At 46.2% G+C, this 15,343-nt stretch overlaps 1 protein-coding gene across 2 annotated transcripts in view; it reads right to left on the bottom strand.

Annotated features, from left to right (window-relative positions):
- Positions 1 to 15,343, bottom strand: part of FCHSD2 (FCH and double SH3 domains 2) — a 537,915-nt gene that overhangs the window by 16,387 nt on the left and 506,185 nt on the right. For both annotated transcript variants that reach the window (XM_029602137.1, XM_029602138.1), the window contains exons 15-16: positions 5,449 to 5,532; positions 1,273 to 1,450 (exon numbers count right to left, since the gene is read on the bottom strand). In XM_029602137.1, the coding sequence (XP_029457997.1) occupies positions 1,273 to 1,450; positions 5,449 to 5,532 (262 nt within the window). The remainder of the gene's footprint in view (positions 1 to 1,272; positions 1,451 to 5,448; positions 5,533 to 15,343) is intronic.

The following is a 15,343-nucleotide window of genomic DNA, read 5'->3' as shown; positions in this document are numbered from 1 at the left end:
TATAAGGCACGCTCTGAAGGAATAAAAACCCAAAATTAACTATGTAAAGGGAAATTGGTTCTTACCTACTCATTTTTGTTCCTGAAGTGCCACAGATCAGTCCAGACAAGTGGGGGTTTATACATCACTACCAGCAGATGGAGACAGAGAACAAAAAACCCTGAGGCACTGCTACATAACCAAGAGTGCCACCTGCAGTCCCTCGGTACTGACCTGTACCCAAGCCAACTATACAGGAACAACTCCTCAACAACCCCCTGAATGAGGGTGGACGCCAAACTCAAAGGTTGGAGCCCCCCCCCCCCCCCCCAAACAGAAAAACCACAAATCAACCCAAGGGGCTAACCACAACCTGGCAAACGTCTTTAGGTTCTGTATATATACGTTCTGACAGTTCTTCCCAGTAAACATGCCAGAACACGGACTTGCTGTAATGCTCTTGAGAACATTAAGGGACTGGTTCTTTGGACTGATCTCTGGTACTTCAGGAATGAAAATTAGCAGGTAAGAACCAATTTTCCTTTCCTGTTTGTACCCCAGAGCAGTCCAGACAAGTGAGATGTACCAAAGCAACCCTTATACTGGGTGGGCCCGCGAAAGTCCTCCTCTCAACACACTTTTGCCAAAGGTTGGCTCTCCTGGAGCCTGAACATCTAAATGGTAATGGCAAGATAAAGTGTGAAGAGAAGACCACGTCACCGCTCTACAAATCTCCTATGGCAACACCTCAGGGAGCATCTTTGAACTTCTATCCTATCTCTTCTTTCTTTCTTTTTTCTTAACTGCAGGTTTGCACCTCTACCATCTGCTGAAGACAGAGAAATACTGAGGGACTGCAGGTGGCACTCTCGGTTATGTAGCAGTGCCTCAAAGGTTTTAGTTTTCTGCCTCCATCTGCTGGCAGGGATGCACAACCCACTTGTCTGGACCGATCTGGGGTACAAACCGGAAAACGTGTTACTATATTTCTGTTCCACTAAATGTCAAAAGGAATAAAGAATTAGTAAATTCATTCATTTGAAAAAAACTTAAGGCCAAGCTAATTTACCAATTATTAAGCCACAAAATTATTAATACACAGCAAACTGTGGACTGAGAAGAGCTACACTAGATGTTTTATCCTTAGCAAGATGGTTGTCCCTAGCAGGGAAGTCATACTGCCCAAACTTTAATAAAATATATTCTGTGATCTGAAATGTTACTTAGTAATTCTGAATATCTGGTACCAATACAGTAGGTTTCAACATTTTTTATAGGTTTATTGGTAGTTACCATTGGAGTCACCATTTATGCTTCCTGAGACGAGCTCAGCTTCTGTTGAATTACTGGAGGTGTGTGAGCGGCTGTCTAATGCTGCAAGTGACTGCAGCATACTTAGCAAACTGTTGGAAGTTGGGAACTGTAGATATTTCTCTGGCACATAACCCACTTGGCCAGCTTTATTTCGTGCCTGTTAAGAGGAATGAAAATAGTCAGAAATTTCACATTGCTGAGGAAAAGCAGATTGAGAAGGTGAAGAGAAAGCATAGTTGCTTACCTGTAACAGGTGTTCTCACAGGACAGCAGGATGTTAGTCCTCACATATGGGTGACATCATCAGGATGGAGCCCAATCATGGAATACTTTTGTCAAAGTTTCTAGAACTTTGACTGGCACCTACTGGGCATGCCCAGCATGGCACTAACCCTGCAGCCAGCAGGAGTCCCCCTTCAGTCTCATGTATAGTAAAAAGAGCGTGCAAAAAATAAAATAAATCGCAAGCGAACCCAACTCTGCGGGGTGGCGGGTGGGTTTCGTGAGGACTAACATCCTGCTGTCCTGTGAGAACACCTGTTACAGGTAAGCAACTCTGCTTTCTCACAGGACAAGCAGGATGGTAGTCCTCACATATGGGTGAGTACCGAGCTGAGGATGCCCGCCCATGTACCAAAAACACCCAGGCACAACAACAGGGGTGGTTCTTTGGATAACGGGCAGCCTGAAATTCCCAGCGGGCTGTAGGACAGAAGTTGGGTATTAAGCTGAGAATAGATTGCGCAGAACAGACTGGCGAAAGAATCTTGTGTGCCAGCCTTGTCCAGGCAATAATGGGCTGCAAAGGTATGGAGAGAACTCCACGTCGCAGCTTTGCAGATATCAGTGAGAGGTACAGAGCGAAGGTGTGCTACAGACGTTGCCATTGCTCTAATGGAGTGCGCTTTAATGCGTCCCTGTAGCGGAAGGCCTGCTTGTTGATAGCAGAAGTAAATAAGTCCACCAGCCAGGAGGACAGAGTCTGCTTTCTCACCCAGATTCTCAGCTTAAGTTTTTCAAAGGAGACAAAGAGCTGGGTGGACTTCCTATGGCCTGCAGTGCGTTCCAAATAAAAGGCCAGCACACGTTTGCAGTGCAAGGAATGCAGAGCCCGCTCACCAGGAAGTGAGTGGGGTTTTGGAAAGAAAGTAGGCAGAACTATGGATTGATTTAAATGAAACTCAGATACTACTTTCGGTAGAAATTTAGGATGAGTTCGAAGAAATTTTGTGTAAGGAGGGGGGGGGGGGGGTAAGTAACCAGCGCCTGTAGCTCACTGATCCTGTGAACAGACATCAATGCAAGAAGGAAAAGGACCTTCCAGATGAGATGCCGTAACTCGCAGGAATGCAGAGGCTCAAATGGAGATTTCATGAGTTGCGCTAATACCATGTTAAGGTCCCAAGCAGGGGCCAGGGGACGGAGAGGGGGCTTGAGGTGAAGCAAACCCTTCATGAAGCGCACTACTAAGGGTTGTGTCAAAATAGAGACATCTCCTGTAGCCTTATGGAAGGCGGATACCGCACTGACATGTACCCTAATGGAGGAAGTTTGTAGACCCGACTCCGAGAGGTGCCAGAGGTAGTCTAAAAACTTTGTTGTGGGGCAGGTAAAATGATCCAACTCTTTAGAAGTGCACCACAATGAAAATTTTTTCCATTTAGAATGATAAGATCTTCTAGTAGAAGGCTTTCGTGAAGCTACTAGGACCTGGGATACAGAGTGCGAAAGATTGAGCGGCTGCAGAATTAACCTTTCAACATCCAAGCTGTCAGGGACAAGGCCTGAAGGTTGGGATGGCGCAACTGTCCGTTCCTTTGCGGTATCAAGGACGGATCCGTGCCTAGGCGAATCTGCGGACACACTGAGTAGTCCCAAAGGATGGGAAACCATGCCTGTCGCGGCCAGTAGGGGGGGCAATTAGAATCATTAGGCCCTTGTCTGTGCGTAGCTTCACGAGAGTCTTGCTGATGAGAGGAAGTGGTGGGTAGGCATAGAGGAGGCCCTTCACCCAGGACAGGGCGAATGCATCCCATGGTGGAACTTGGCGACTGCGATGTAGGGAGCAGACGTTGTCCACTTTGCGATTGTGAAGCGACGCGAAGAGGTCGATGCTCGGATATCCCCACTTCCAAAATATCCAGTCCGCCACCACAGGATTGAGGGACCACTCGTTGGGCTGAAATTCTCGACTGAGATTGTCCACACCCACCAGGTAGGTCGCTCTCAGGAGCATGGCTTGAGATAAGAGCAAAAGCCCAAATTTCTGCTACCTCATGACATAGGAGGTAGGACCCAGTTCCTCCCTGCTTGTTGACATACCACATCGCTACCTGGTTGTCCATTTGGATTAGTATTGTTTTGTTGGACAAGCAATCCCGGAACGCGGAGAGAGCATATCTGATCGCTCGGAGCTCCAGAAAATTTATTTGATGCTGTGACTCCTCTGCCGACCAGGTTCCCTGAGTCTGTAGTTGGTTGACATGTGCTTCCCAACCTAGAGTGGAAGCATCGGTTGTCAAGATTATCTGAGGTTCTGGAGCTTGAAACGGTAGCCCTTGGATCCACCACACCAGTGAGAGGCGAAGCTGCCTGGTGATATGGACAATGTTGGACATTGAATGATGTGCCTGTGACCACTGGGACTTTAATGTCCACTGCGTTACTCTCATGGCTAGATGAGCCATTGGGGTAACATGGACAGAGGTCGCCATATGTCCCAGCAAGACGAGTACATGACGAGCCGTCGTGGTTCGGTGAGACTGTATAGCACGTGCCAGCAGCCCCAGTGTGTGAGCTCGGACCCTGGGAAGAAAAGCCTTTGCTTGGATCGTGTCAAGATTCGCTCCGATAAAGGAGAGGATTTGAGATGGAATTAGGTGAGACTTCTGATAATTGATTAGAAACCCCAATAATAGTAGTAGCTGCACTGTAAGATGGAGGGAGTGAAGAACCCCTTCCGGTGACCGAGCACTCAGCAGTCATCTAGATAAGGATAGACGTGAGTGCCTAGTCTTCTTAAGTATGCGGCTACTACTGCCAGGCATTTCGTGAAGACACGAGGGGCTGATGCAAGGCCGAATGGAAGTACTCTGTATTGGAAATGTTGGTTTCTGACAAGGAATCAGAGGTACTTTTTGTGAGATGGGGTAATTGCGATGTGCATGTATGCGTCTTTCAGGTCAAAAGCGCAAAGCCAATTCCCCTGTTGGAGAAGTGGTAGTAAGGAGCCCAAGGTTACCATCTGAAACTTCTCCTTCCGAAGGTGTTTGTTTAGAGCCCGAAGGTCTAATATTGGGCGAATGCCTCCCGTCTTTTTGGGATTAAAAATTATCGGGAGTAGAAGCTGTGTCCCCTCTGGGAAAGAGGAACCGGTTCTATGGCATTTGCGTGCAGGAGGGAAGTTACCATCTTTCATCCAAAGGCCAGAAGAGGAAATTTGTCCCTGCTTAAAACATACAATTTCACCAGCAGCGAAGTCGAAGGCACTGGCCTCCGATGCTTGTGCTTTTTACGATGCTCAGCCTTTCCTGACTCCGGCATCAATGACGGGGATGCCGAAGGCTGAGACACCGACCAGGACTCCTCGGCATCGGAGCGATGACGTTGCTTCGCCGGGATGGAGTTGATGGCGTCTGAAGATGGGCGCTGAAATAAGAGCGCCATTTTTTCCCAACGTGCCCGACGGCCCTTCAGGGTCATTTGGGCACAATTGGTACATGTCTCCACGTCGTGCGATGGGAGTATAAACTTTGGCAAGTTTTAAAACAAATTTCCTGAGAAGAAAATTCCTGTCAGGAACTTGAACTCCAAAAATCCACATGGCTAAAGCTGCGCAGAAAAAAAGAGACTGAAGAGAGATCCCTGCTGGATGCAGGGTTAGTGCCATACTGGGCATGCCCAGTAGGTGCCAGTCAAAGTTCTAGAAACTTTGACAAAAGTATTCCGTGATTGGGCTCCATCCTGATGTCACCCATATGTGAGGACTACCATCCTGCTTGTCCTGTGTGAAAAGGGAACTCTTTCTAACTGTGAAACACAGCAGTCATATAAACAACCCATTCTCGGAATAAAACTGTGTTCTTGTGCTGTTTGTGCACTATTTTGCATTCTATAAAGATGTGGGATGATGCTGTAACAGGAAAAGCAGCATACCTTCACCCAGTCTTCCATGTCACCATCTTCAATGACTTCCAACATCTCATGTTCCTCAATGGTCAACTCGTCAGGCTGAGAGGCCTGGGAAGTAGATGTGAAAGAAAATTAGAAACAATGGTTTGCGTGCACGGGATCCATAAACTGCTCCAAAATTAATTTTGAAATAACAGTGACTCAGACATAGAAGAAAAAACAGTCTTAATGAAAAAATGAAAGTTAAAACATTAAAGCAAAACAATACACCTTCGGCATGTTCAAAGGGTATTAAAGAAACAAACCTGCTAAAGTGATGTAAGAAGTTCAGGAGCCTGCACTGATTAGGGACCAGTTCCTGACAGACCCGGGTTATTTGCATAAAATGAACACAAGACTGAAGTGTGGTAAACAGCAATTGATTTTCAGAATAGTTCATGAGGAGCTAACTATGCCGGAAGGAGTACAGAAATGAGACGGGATTTAGAGAAGCTGGAAGAGTGGTTGAACATATGGCAGCTGGGATTCAATGCCAAGAAATGCAGAGTCTTGCATTTGGGGTGTGGTAATCCAAAAGAACTATATGCTTTGGGGGTGAAGGGCTGATGTACACGGAGCAGGAGAGAGACCTTGGGGTGATAGTGACTAACAACCTTAAGTCGACGAAGCAGTGTGACAACGCGATAGCCAAAGCCAGAAGAATGCTGGGCTGCAGGTCCTTGGTGAGGCCTCACCTGACGTACTGTGTTCAGTTCTGGAGACCGTATCTCAAAGGAGACAGAGACAGGATGGAGGCGGTCCATCGAATGACTTATGAGGAGAGGATGAAGAACCTGAATATGTATATCCTGGAGGAGAGGAGGAGCAGGGGTGATATGATACAGATCTTCAGATACTTGAAAGGTTTTAATGATCCATGGTTGTCAACAAACCTTTTCCATTGGAAACAATTTAGTAGAACTAGGAGTCACGATTTGAAACTCCAGGGAGGAAAGTTTAGAACCAATGTCAGGAAATATTTCTTCACTGAGAGGGTGGTGGATGCCTGGAATGCTCTTCCGGAGGAAGTGGTGAAGACTAAAAATGTGAAGGATTTCAAAGGGGCATGGGATAAACACTGTGGATCCTTAAAAGGCTAGAGGATGGGAATAAATAAAAAAGCTAAATCGGTACGGAGCGGCAGTTACTACCATCTAAGAGAAACATGGGGGTAACCTGCAAGGAGCAGCAGTTACTACCCTTAAGAGAAACATGGGGGTAAACCTGCACAGAGCGGCAGTTACTACCCTTAAGAGAAACATGGGGGTAACCTGCACAGAGCGGCAGTTACTACCTTGGGAAGCTTGCTGGGCAGACTAGATGGACCATTTTGGTCTTTTTCTGCCATCATTACTATGTTACTATGTGATGGGGCCAGAAGGGATACATCCGAGGGTATTACGGGATCTTAGAGTATTCTGGCAGATCTTTTCAATGCTTCTTTAGAGTCCAGAGAAGTCCTGGAGGACTGAAAAAGGGCAGATGTTGTTCCTATTCATAAAACCAGAAGCGAAGAGGAAGTTGGAAACTACAGACTGACTCGTCTGACCTATGTGGTGAGCAAATGGAATTGCTGTTAAAACAGACAGTGCAATTTTGAAATGCAATGGATTGCAAGATCTGAGACAGCATTGTTTTTACCAGAGGTAAATCCTGTCAGACAAATCTGATCAATTTCTCTGATTGGATGACCAGAGAGTTGGATCAAGGAAGAGAGCTAGACGTACTGTACTTGGATTTCAGCCCGGCCTTTGACACGGTTCCGCGTAGAACACTTACAAATAAATTGAGTGTCCTTCGCATGGAATCTGGATTAACTGACTAGGTTAGAAACTGGCTGAGTGGGAGGCAACAAAGGAAAGTGGTAAATGGAGTTTTCTCTTAGGAGGGAGATGTGTGCCTCAGGGATTGGTCCTTGGACTGGTACTTTTCAACATTTTTGTGAGCGACATAATGGAAGGATTGTCAGAAGGTTTGTCTGTTTCCAGATGATACCAAAATCTGTAATTAAGTGGACAGCCAAGAATGAGTGGAAAAAATGGAGGGATCTAGCAAAGCTCAAGGAATGATCTAAGGTCTTGCATCTAAGATTTAATGCTAAAAAATACACAGGAATGCATTTAGGATGCAAAACCTCAAGGGAAAGGTATAGTATTGGAGATGATATTCTAAGTATAAAGGAAGAAGGTGGATCTGAGGGTAATTATATCTCATGATCTTAAAGTGATCAAATAGGTAGATATAAAACAATGGTAAAAACCAGAAAGATGTATAGCTGCATAGGGAGAGGAATGATCAGAAGAAAAAGGGAGGTGATATTGCCCCTGTACAGGTCACTGGTGATACCTCATCTATAATACTGTGTACAATTCTGGAGACCACACCTTCAGAAGGATATAAACAGGATGGAGTTGGTCCAGCAGGTGGCTACTAAAATGGTCACTGGTCGTTATTCTAAAACATATGGGGGGATAGACTTAGAGATTTAAGCATGCACACCCTGGAGGAAAGGCGAGATAAGGAAAATATGATAGACATTCAAGTTTCTCAAAAGTTTCCATGCACAGGTGGTGAGCTTCTCATTCAACAGAAAGGAGGCTATAGAACAAGGGGTCATGAAATCTAGGTGAAAGGGGGTAGGATTCAGGAGTAATCTAAGGAAAAAAAATTATTTTTTTTTTTTTTTTTTTTTTTTACACACAGTTTGTGATGGATGCATGGCCTCTCAGTGGAGGTGTTGGAGACAAAAACAGTATCTGAATTCAATAAAGCATGGGATAAATACAGGGGATCTCTATGGAAGTGATGGGAAAGCAGAGTTGCTTACCGTAACAGGTGTTCTCACAGGACAGCAGGATGTTAGTTCTCACATATGGGTGACATCATCAGGATGGAGCCCAATCACAGAATAATTTTGTCAAAGTTTCTAGAACTTTGACTGGCACCTACTGGGCATGCCCAGCATGGCACTAACCCTGCAGCCAGCAGGAGTCCCCCTTCAGTCTTGTGTATAGTAAGAAGTATGTGCGAAAAAATAAAATAAATCGCAAGTGAACCCAACTCCGCGGGGTGGTGGGCGGGTTTCGTGAGGACTAACATCCTGCTGTCCTGTGAGAACACCTGTTACAGGTAAGAAACTCTGCTTTCTCACAGGACAAGCAGGTTGGTAGTCCTCACATATGGGTGTGCAGCACCCAAATGCACCCAAAGACGTGCAACAGGCACAACAACAGGGGTGAATTTGGGTAGGAGGGCATTCTGAAAACCTTGAAAGGGTCGCTGGTAGGATGTTGGGTAGTTAAGTTGAGAATAAGTTGCGTAGAACAGATTGGCCAAAGACAGAATCTTGCTGGCCAGCCTTATCTAAGCAATAATGGGCTGCGAAGGTATGGAGAGAGCTCCAGGTCGCAGCCTTACAAATATCAACAAGTGGCACCGAACGAGGTGTGCCAGAGAGGTTGCCATGGCCCTAACAGAGTGTGCTTTCACACAGTCTTGTAGTGGAATGCCTGCTTGCTGGTAGCAAAAGAAGATATAGTCCGCCAACCAGGAGGAAAGGGTCTGTTTTCCCACTGGATTTCCCAATTTGATGTTATCGAAAGAAACAAATAATTGAGTGAACTTTCTGTGGGCTGACATGCGCTCCAGATAAAAGGCTAGGGCACATTTGCAGTCCAGGGAATGTAGAGCCTTTTCTCCTGGGTTTGAATGGGGCCTTGGGAAGAAAGTAGGTAAGATGATGGATTTATTAAGATGAAATTCCGACACTACTTTTGGTAAAAACTTAGGGTGTGTACGAAGAACCACTCTGTCGTAGAATTTTAGTGTAAAGCGGGTAGGTGACTAATGCCTACAATTCACTAACTCTACGAGCGGATGTTATAGCGAGAAAAAAAAATTACTTTCCAGGTGAGATAGTGGAGATCACAGGAGTGGAGAGGCTCGAACGGAGGTTTCATGAGCCGCCCTAAAACCACGTTAAGGTCCCAAGCAGGAGCCGGAGGGCGCAATGGAGTTTTCAGGTGGAGCAACCCTCTCATGAAGCGTGTGACTAAGGGCTGTGTCGAAATAGACACATCTCCTAATCCATTGTGGAAGGCGGCTACTGCACTGACATGCACTCTTATAGTGGAAGTTTTCAGGCCTGATTCTGACATGTGCCAGAGATAGTCCAGAAACTTCACAGTGGAACAGGTGAAGGGGGTCTATGGACATGGACATGAACCAGACCATAAACCTTTTCCACTTGGAACAATAAGAGCGTCTCGTGGAAGGCTTTCGTGAAGCTACCAGGACTCGGGATACTGACTCTAAAAGGTTAAGGGGTTGGAGTATTAACCTTTCAACATCCAGGCTGTCAGCGACAGCGAACTGATACATCCTTGAGGATTGGGAAGCAGACTTAGTGTGGCCAGTGAGGGGCTATCAGAATCATTAATCCCTTGCCCCTTCGTAACTTCACGAGAGTCTTTGATATGAGTGGAAGTGGAGGGTACACGTAGAGGAGACCGCTGGACCACGAGAGGGCGAAAGCGTCCCTCGGCTGTGAGTGGTGGCTGCGAGTGAGGGAGCAGAAGTTCTCTACTTTGCGGTTGTGGATGGACTGGTATGGACGGTAGAGGAGGTTGGCTTATGCTCTCCAGCGAGGAGTCAAGATCCAGCAGCTGGGCCCGGTTGAGGGGCTGGCTGGGTCTTCTGAGGTCGGGCTTGCCTGGGCTGACCCTTCTGGTAAGGCCTGGAAGGACGACCTCAAGTGGCTTGAAAGACGGTCACTTAAGAGTCCCTTCGGAATGTCCTCTTAGAAGTGGACGGGAAATCAGAAGGTACTGAGGAAAGCTGATGCAGCATTTCATGTTGGTCCTTTAGCTGTGCCACTGTTTCCTGGATTTTATCCCCGAAGAGATTATCTCCAGTGCAGGATAGGTCTGCTAACTGGTCCTGCACCTCTGGTCATAGGTCCTCAGACCTCAGCCAGGCCCACCTTCTTGCACTAATCCCTGCTGCAGACACTCTGGAGGCAGTGTCAAAAATATCATAGGCAGTGCGGACCTCATGCTTACCAGCATCTAGGCCTTTCTGAGCCAGAGCATTGAGTGAATCCTGGAATTGTTCTGGTAAAGATTCAGAGAAATCTTGGATCTTCTTGAACAGGTCCCTGTTAAACTGGGTCGTATATAACTGGTAGGAAGCAATGTAAGAAATGAGCATTGAGCCATGGAAGACACGCCTACCAAAAGCATCCAGGGACCTCTGTTCTTTCCCTGGAGGTATGGAGGAATGAGGTTTAGAACATCGTGCCTTCTTCTGGGCTGACTCCACAACCACAGAATGGTGATCCAGCTGTGTTCTTTGAAACCCAGAGGCTGTCTGGACAAGGTTGGTGGCATCTGTCTTTCGGTTGACAGGTGGTACCAAGCCTGGGTGCTCCCAATTCCTTTTTAGAAGGTCAATTAGGATTTCATGAATAGGAATAGACATGATTTCCTTAGGGGCATCAAGAAACTGGAGTACTTCTAGCATCTTGTGCCTCGAGTCCTGTTCTATCTGAAGCTGAAATGGAATCGTTTCAGACATTTCCTTTATGAAATTAATAAAGGCGAGATCCTCTGGAAGACAGCGTCGTCTTTCCTCAGGGGGAGAGGGCTCTGAAGGCAAATCATTAGAATTCTGAGAAGAGTCATCGATCCAAGGATCGTAATGTTGATCCCCAGCTCCCACAGGATCACGAGAGGGAAGAAATGGTGTTAGTCCTGAAGAATCAGGCCTAGGCATCGATGGTACCGGAGGAGGCACCGACGGTGGCCCCGATGGAGGACAATGCCGTACCGATGGCAGTATAGGTACCGATGGAACCAGTGACATTGATCGGTGAGTCTGTGGCAAGATTCCAGACGGCAGTATGGGTATCTATGTTTCTTCATCTTCCAATGACAAAGGTATCGGTATGGAAGGTGGTGGACATACCGGTACTCTCGGTTCCACCGGTGGAAGAGCATCGATCAGCACATCCAGTCTGCCTAGAAGCGGTGCAAGCACCACGGGCATCGGGTCAGTGACTGGGGCTGGCATCGGTGTCGATGGAGGTTGGAAGCCCTGAACTGCCTTACCGATGGCCTCTTGGATCATCCGATCCAATTCCTCGTGGAAGCCTGGGGCCATAACCCCAGCTCTGGAGTGAAAGGCAACAGTGGCGTAGCCGGAGGGTCCACCGGTAAAAGTGGAGTCATGGCTCCCTGCACCGATGAAGGTGGGGAACACCTCGGTGACCCGGTCGCAGAGGAGGATGGGGCCTTCTCTGGACGGGATTTCTTTGTCGGTGGCTCTGTCAACGCCGATGCTGAGGACTTGCTTGGATCAGCGGACTGAGCCATCCGATGCCGGTGTAGACGCTTTTCAGGATGTTCTCCTTGGTCCTTCTCCTGAGGCAATGAGGAAGAAGTCGACACCTTTGGAGTAGTTGATGCTGGCGACAGGTCGATGGCACCAGCTCAGACGAAGTCGAAGCGGTCGATGGAGTCGGAGGTTTTGAATGAAAAAGAAACTCAATCTTCTCTAAGCGGGCCTTATGGCCCTTCGGCATCATTTGGGCACATTTGGTGCAAGTTAGGATGTCATGGTCGGACCCCAAGCACAATACACAAACTCTATGCGGGTTTGTGATGGACAATGCCCGAGGAAAATCAGAGCACCGACGAAAATCCGACGCCATGGCTTCGACAAAAATTTAGCCGCAGTGCGGTTGATGGCCAGTAGGCCCCAAAGGGAAAACTCGACGGGAATCGACCGCAAACTAGGGTAAAGCCTTACCTTTCGACCACGGAGTACGAATATCGATAGGGGGACCCCTATGGGGTAGAATTTTTTAAAAATTTTCAAAGAAGTTCCGTGAGGAAAATTCCTGTCAGGAATCTCTAGAGAGCTCCTTAACCCGCGTGGCTACTGCTGTGCGGAAAAAAAAGAGACTGAAGGGGGACCCCTGCTGGATGCAGGGTTAGTGCCATGCTGGGCATGCCCAGTAGGAGCCAGTCAAAGTTCTAGAAACTTTGATAAAAGTGTTCCTTTATTGGGCTCCATCCTGATGATGTCACCCATATGTGAGGACTACCATTCTGCTTGTCCTGGGAGAATAATGCTAAATTAATTGAATGGATGGGCAGACTAGATGGGCCATATGGTCTTTTTCTGCTGTCATGTTGCTATGTAAATATTAAAAAAGTTAACCATTTAAAGTACTCAAGTTTAAATGGAAAATCATTTAAATGATTAATACATGAAAGAGATACTTGAGTTTGCCAAGGGGAGGGAGGGATGCAATTCCCAATGTGTTCATGCATTCCCCACCCCCTCCCCTCCCATGATCCACGTTGGCCAACAGCGTCTTGGCCTGCCCAAACTGGGAACCATGTAACATGCTGGGGAAGAAGAGGCCAGAAGTTAACTGCAGGCCAACTTGAGGCAGGTCCCTGGCTTGTGCCAGCCGGCATTAATACTTTAAATGACTAATCGGGTAGGACTAGACAATGTTTTATCATTTAAACAGTTAATATTTTACATCCCTAGTTGCAAGGCCATTATCCCATGAAGATCACAGGCCAATGAAAATAGATGGCGCACAAAGCCCCCTTTGCCCCAAACATAATTAATTTTGATGCACAACAACTTACTAAATTTTAAACAGAGAACAGTTTGTATCAGTAGCAGGCTATAGAATTTGCAAGTTGTCAGAAAAAATAGTGGTCTTAAGTGAATTTATCATCCATTTCCTGGTTTAGTTTATGACACAGGCATGCACTAAAACTCAAGCTAAGAAAATTTTGTGTGGTATAAAATTTTAGCATGCATGTTAAAATCCCATTTAGACAATGCACAGACGTTTAGCTCGTACTTGCAAAAAAAAAAAAAAAAAAAAAAAAAAAAAAAAAATTCCCTTACGGCTAAATTTTTAAAGCCTGGAGCGTGTAAAAACCAGGAGATACGAGTGTGGCTGGGCTGAGCTGAGCGAGCGTGCGCCGAGCGCATTTTCAAAACAGCCAGGCCACGCGCACATCTCCCAGTACTTGCGGAATTGCTGGCTTGTTCAAAAGGGGCGGGGGGCTAGCCGGGACGGCGCCATTTTGCGCTGTCCTGGTGAAGTGCGAGCCGGCAGCCGGCTGGTGTGCACAACATGCTTCTGCTCAAAGAAGCAGGTAAGTTGAAAAACAAAAAAAAATTAGGGTATGTAGGGTGGGTTTAGGGGTCGGGGAAGAGAAGGGAAAAAGGGAAGGTTGGTCAGTTGGGGATAGGGAATTGGCAAAGACCTGATCGCGTCGCTGTGCGTGAGTTAGAAAATTCCCCCCACACGTGTGTGCAGGTATTGGATTTTATAACATGTGCGCGGTGACACGTGCATGTTAAGAAATCTGCGTGTCATGTGTGCGTGCCAGGAACCTGGACGCCTGGCAAGGGCCTTTAAAAAAATTTACCCCATATTATATGTTCTATATTTGCATGCATGCTAAACCTAAAAATGTAGTAGGTTTGTGCTGGATTGCAGAATCCCCCATAGTTACTGTCCCATAGTGAAATATCTGAATATCAGAGTTAGCCTTGGAAAGCCCCTGAAATGTCCTATCCGGGTTAGTTTTACCTCTTTAAAAACTCATCTGGATAAATTGGATCTGGTTAATGTGGTCGGATTTCTAAAAACCATGGTTTGTCCAGCTAAGTCCCGAACTTAGCTCGCCAAACCTTCTGAATATGGATCTCCCCCTTTTACTTTGAGCAAGTTAGCACAGGGGATTTTGCTAAAATGTTAACATCTGGTTCAAGGCAGTTGTTACTAGGAGCATGGCAATTTGTGCATGGAGGAAAGCATGCCCATCTATTTCATGCGCAGTTGCTAAAGCCTTGCTTTTATCCAATACCAATATAAGTTCATCTACATGCAGTTTTGCACTAAATTTTAGCACAAGCATTGTCAAGTTAGTGTAAAACATTGATAAGACAGGCGAAGAGAGAATTTGAAATGAAGTTGGCCATAGAGGCAAAAACTCATAATAAAAACTTTAAAAAATATATCTGAAGCAAGAAACCCGTGAGGGAGTCGGTTGGACCATTAGATGACCAAGGGGGTTAAAGGGGCTCTAAGGGAAGATAAGGCCATTGCAGAAAGACTAAATTAATTCTTTGCTTCTGATTTTACTAATGAGGATGTTGGGGCGATACCAGTTCCGGAGATGGTTTTCCAGGGTGATGAGTCAGATGAACTGAACCAAATCACTGTGAACCTGGAAGATGTAGTAGGGCAGATTGACACACTAAAGAGTAGCAAATCACCTGGACCGGATGGTATGCATCCTAGGGTACTGAAGGAACTAAAAAATGAAATTTCTGATCTATTAGTTAAAATTTGTAACCTATCATTAAAATCATTCACCCTACCTGAAGACTGGAGCGTAGCCAATGTAACCCCAATATTTAAAAAGGGTTCCAGGGGCGATCCGGGAAACTATAGACCAGTGAGCCTGACTTCAGTGCCAAGAAAAACAGTGGAAACTATTCTAAAGATCAAAATCATAGAGCATATAGAAAGACATGGTAACACAGTCAACATGGATTTACCCAAGGTAAGTCTTGCCTAACAAATCTGCTTCAATTTTTTGAAGGGGTTAATAAACATGTGGATAAAGGTGAACCGGTAGATGTAGTGTATTTGGATTTTCAGAAGGCGTTTGACAAAGTCCCTCATCAGAGGCTTCTAAGAAAACTAAAAAGTCATGGGATAGGAGGCGAAGTCCTTTCATGGATTACAAAGTGGCTAAAAGACAGGAAACAGAGGGTAGGATTAAATGGTCAATTTTCTCAGTGGAAAAGGGTAAACAGTGGAGTACCTCAGGGATCT

Source organism: Rhinatrema bivittatum, chromosome 5 (genome assembly GCF_901001135.1).
Source record: "Rhinatrema bivittatum chromosome 5, aRhiBiv1.1, whole genome shotgun sequence".
NCBI classification, from domain to species: domain Eukaryota; kingdom Metazoa; phylum Chordata; class Amphibia; order Gymnophiona; family Rhinatrematidae; genus Rhinatrema; species Rhinatrema bivittatum.
Note: the sequence above shows the minus strand (reverse complement) of the source record. Positions and strands in the feature narration are given on the sequence as shown.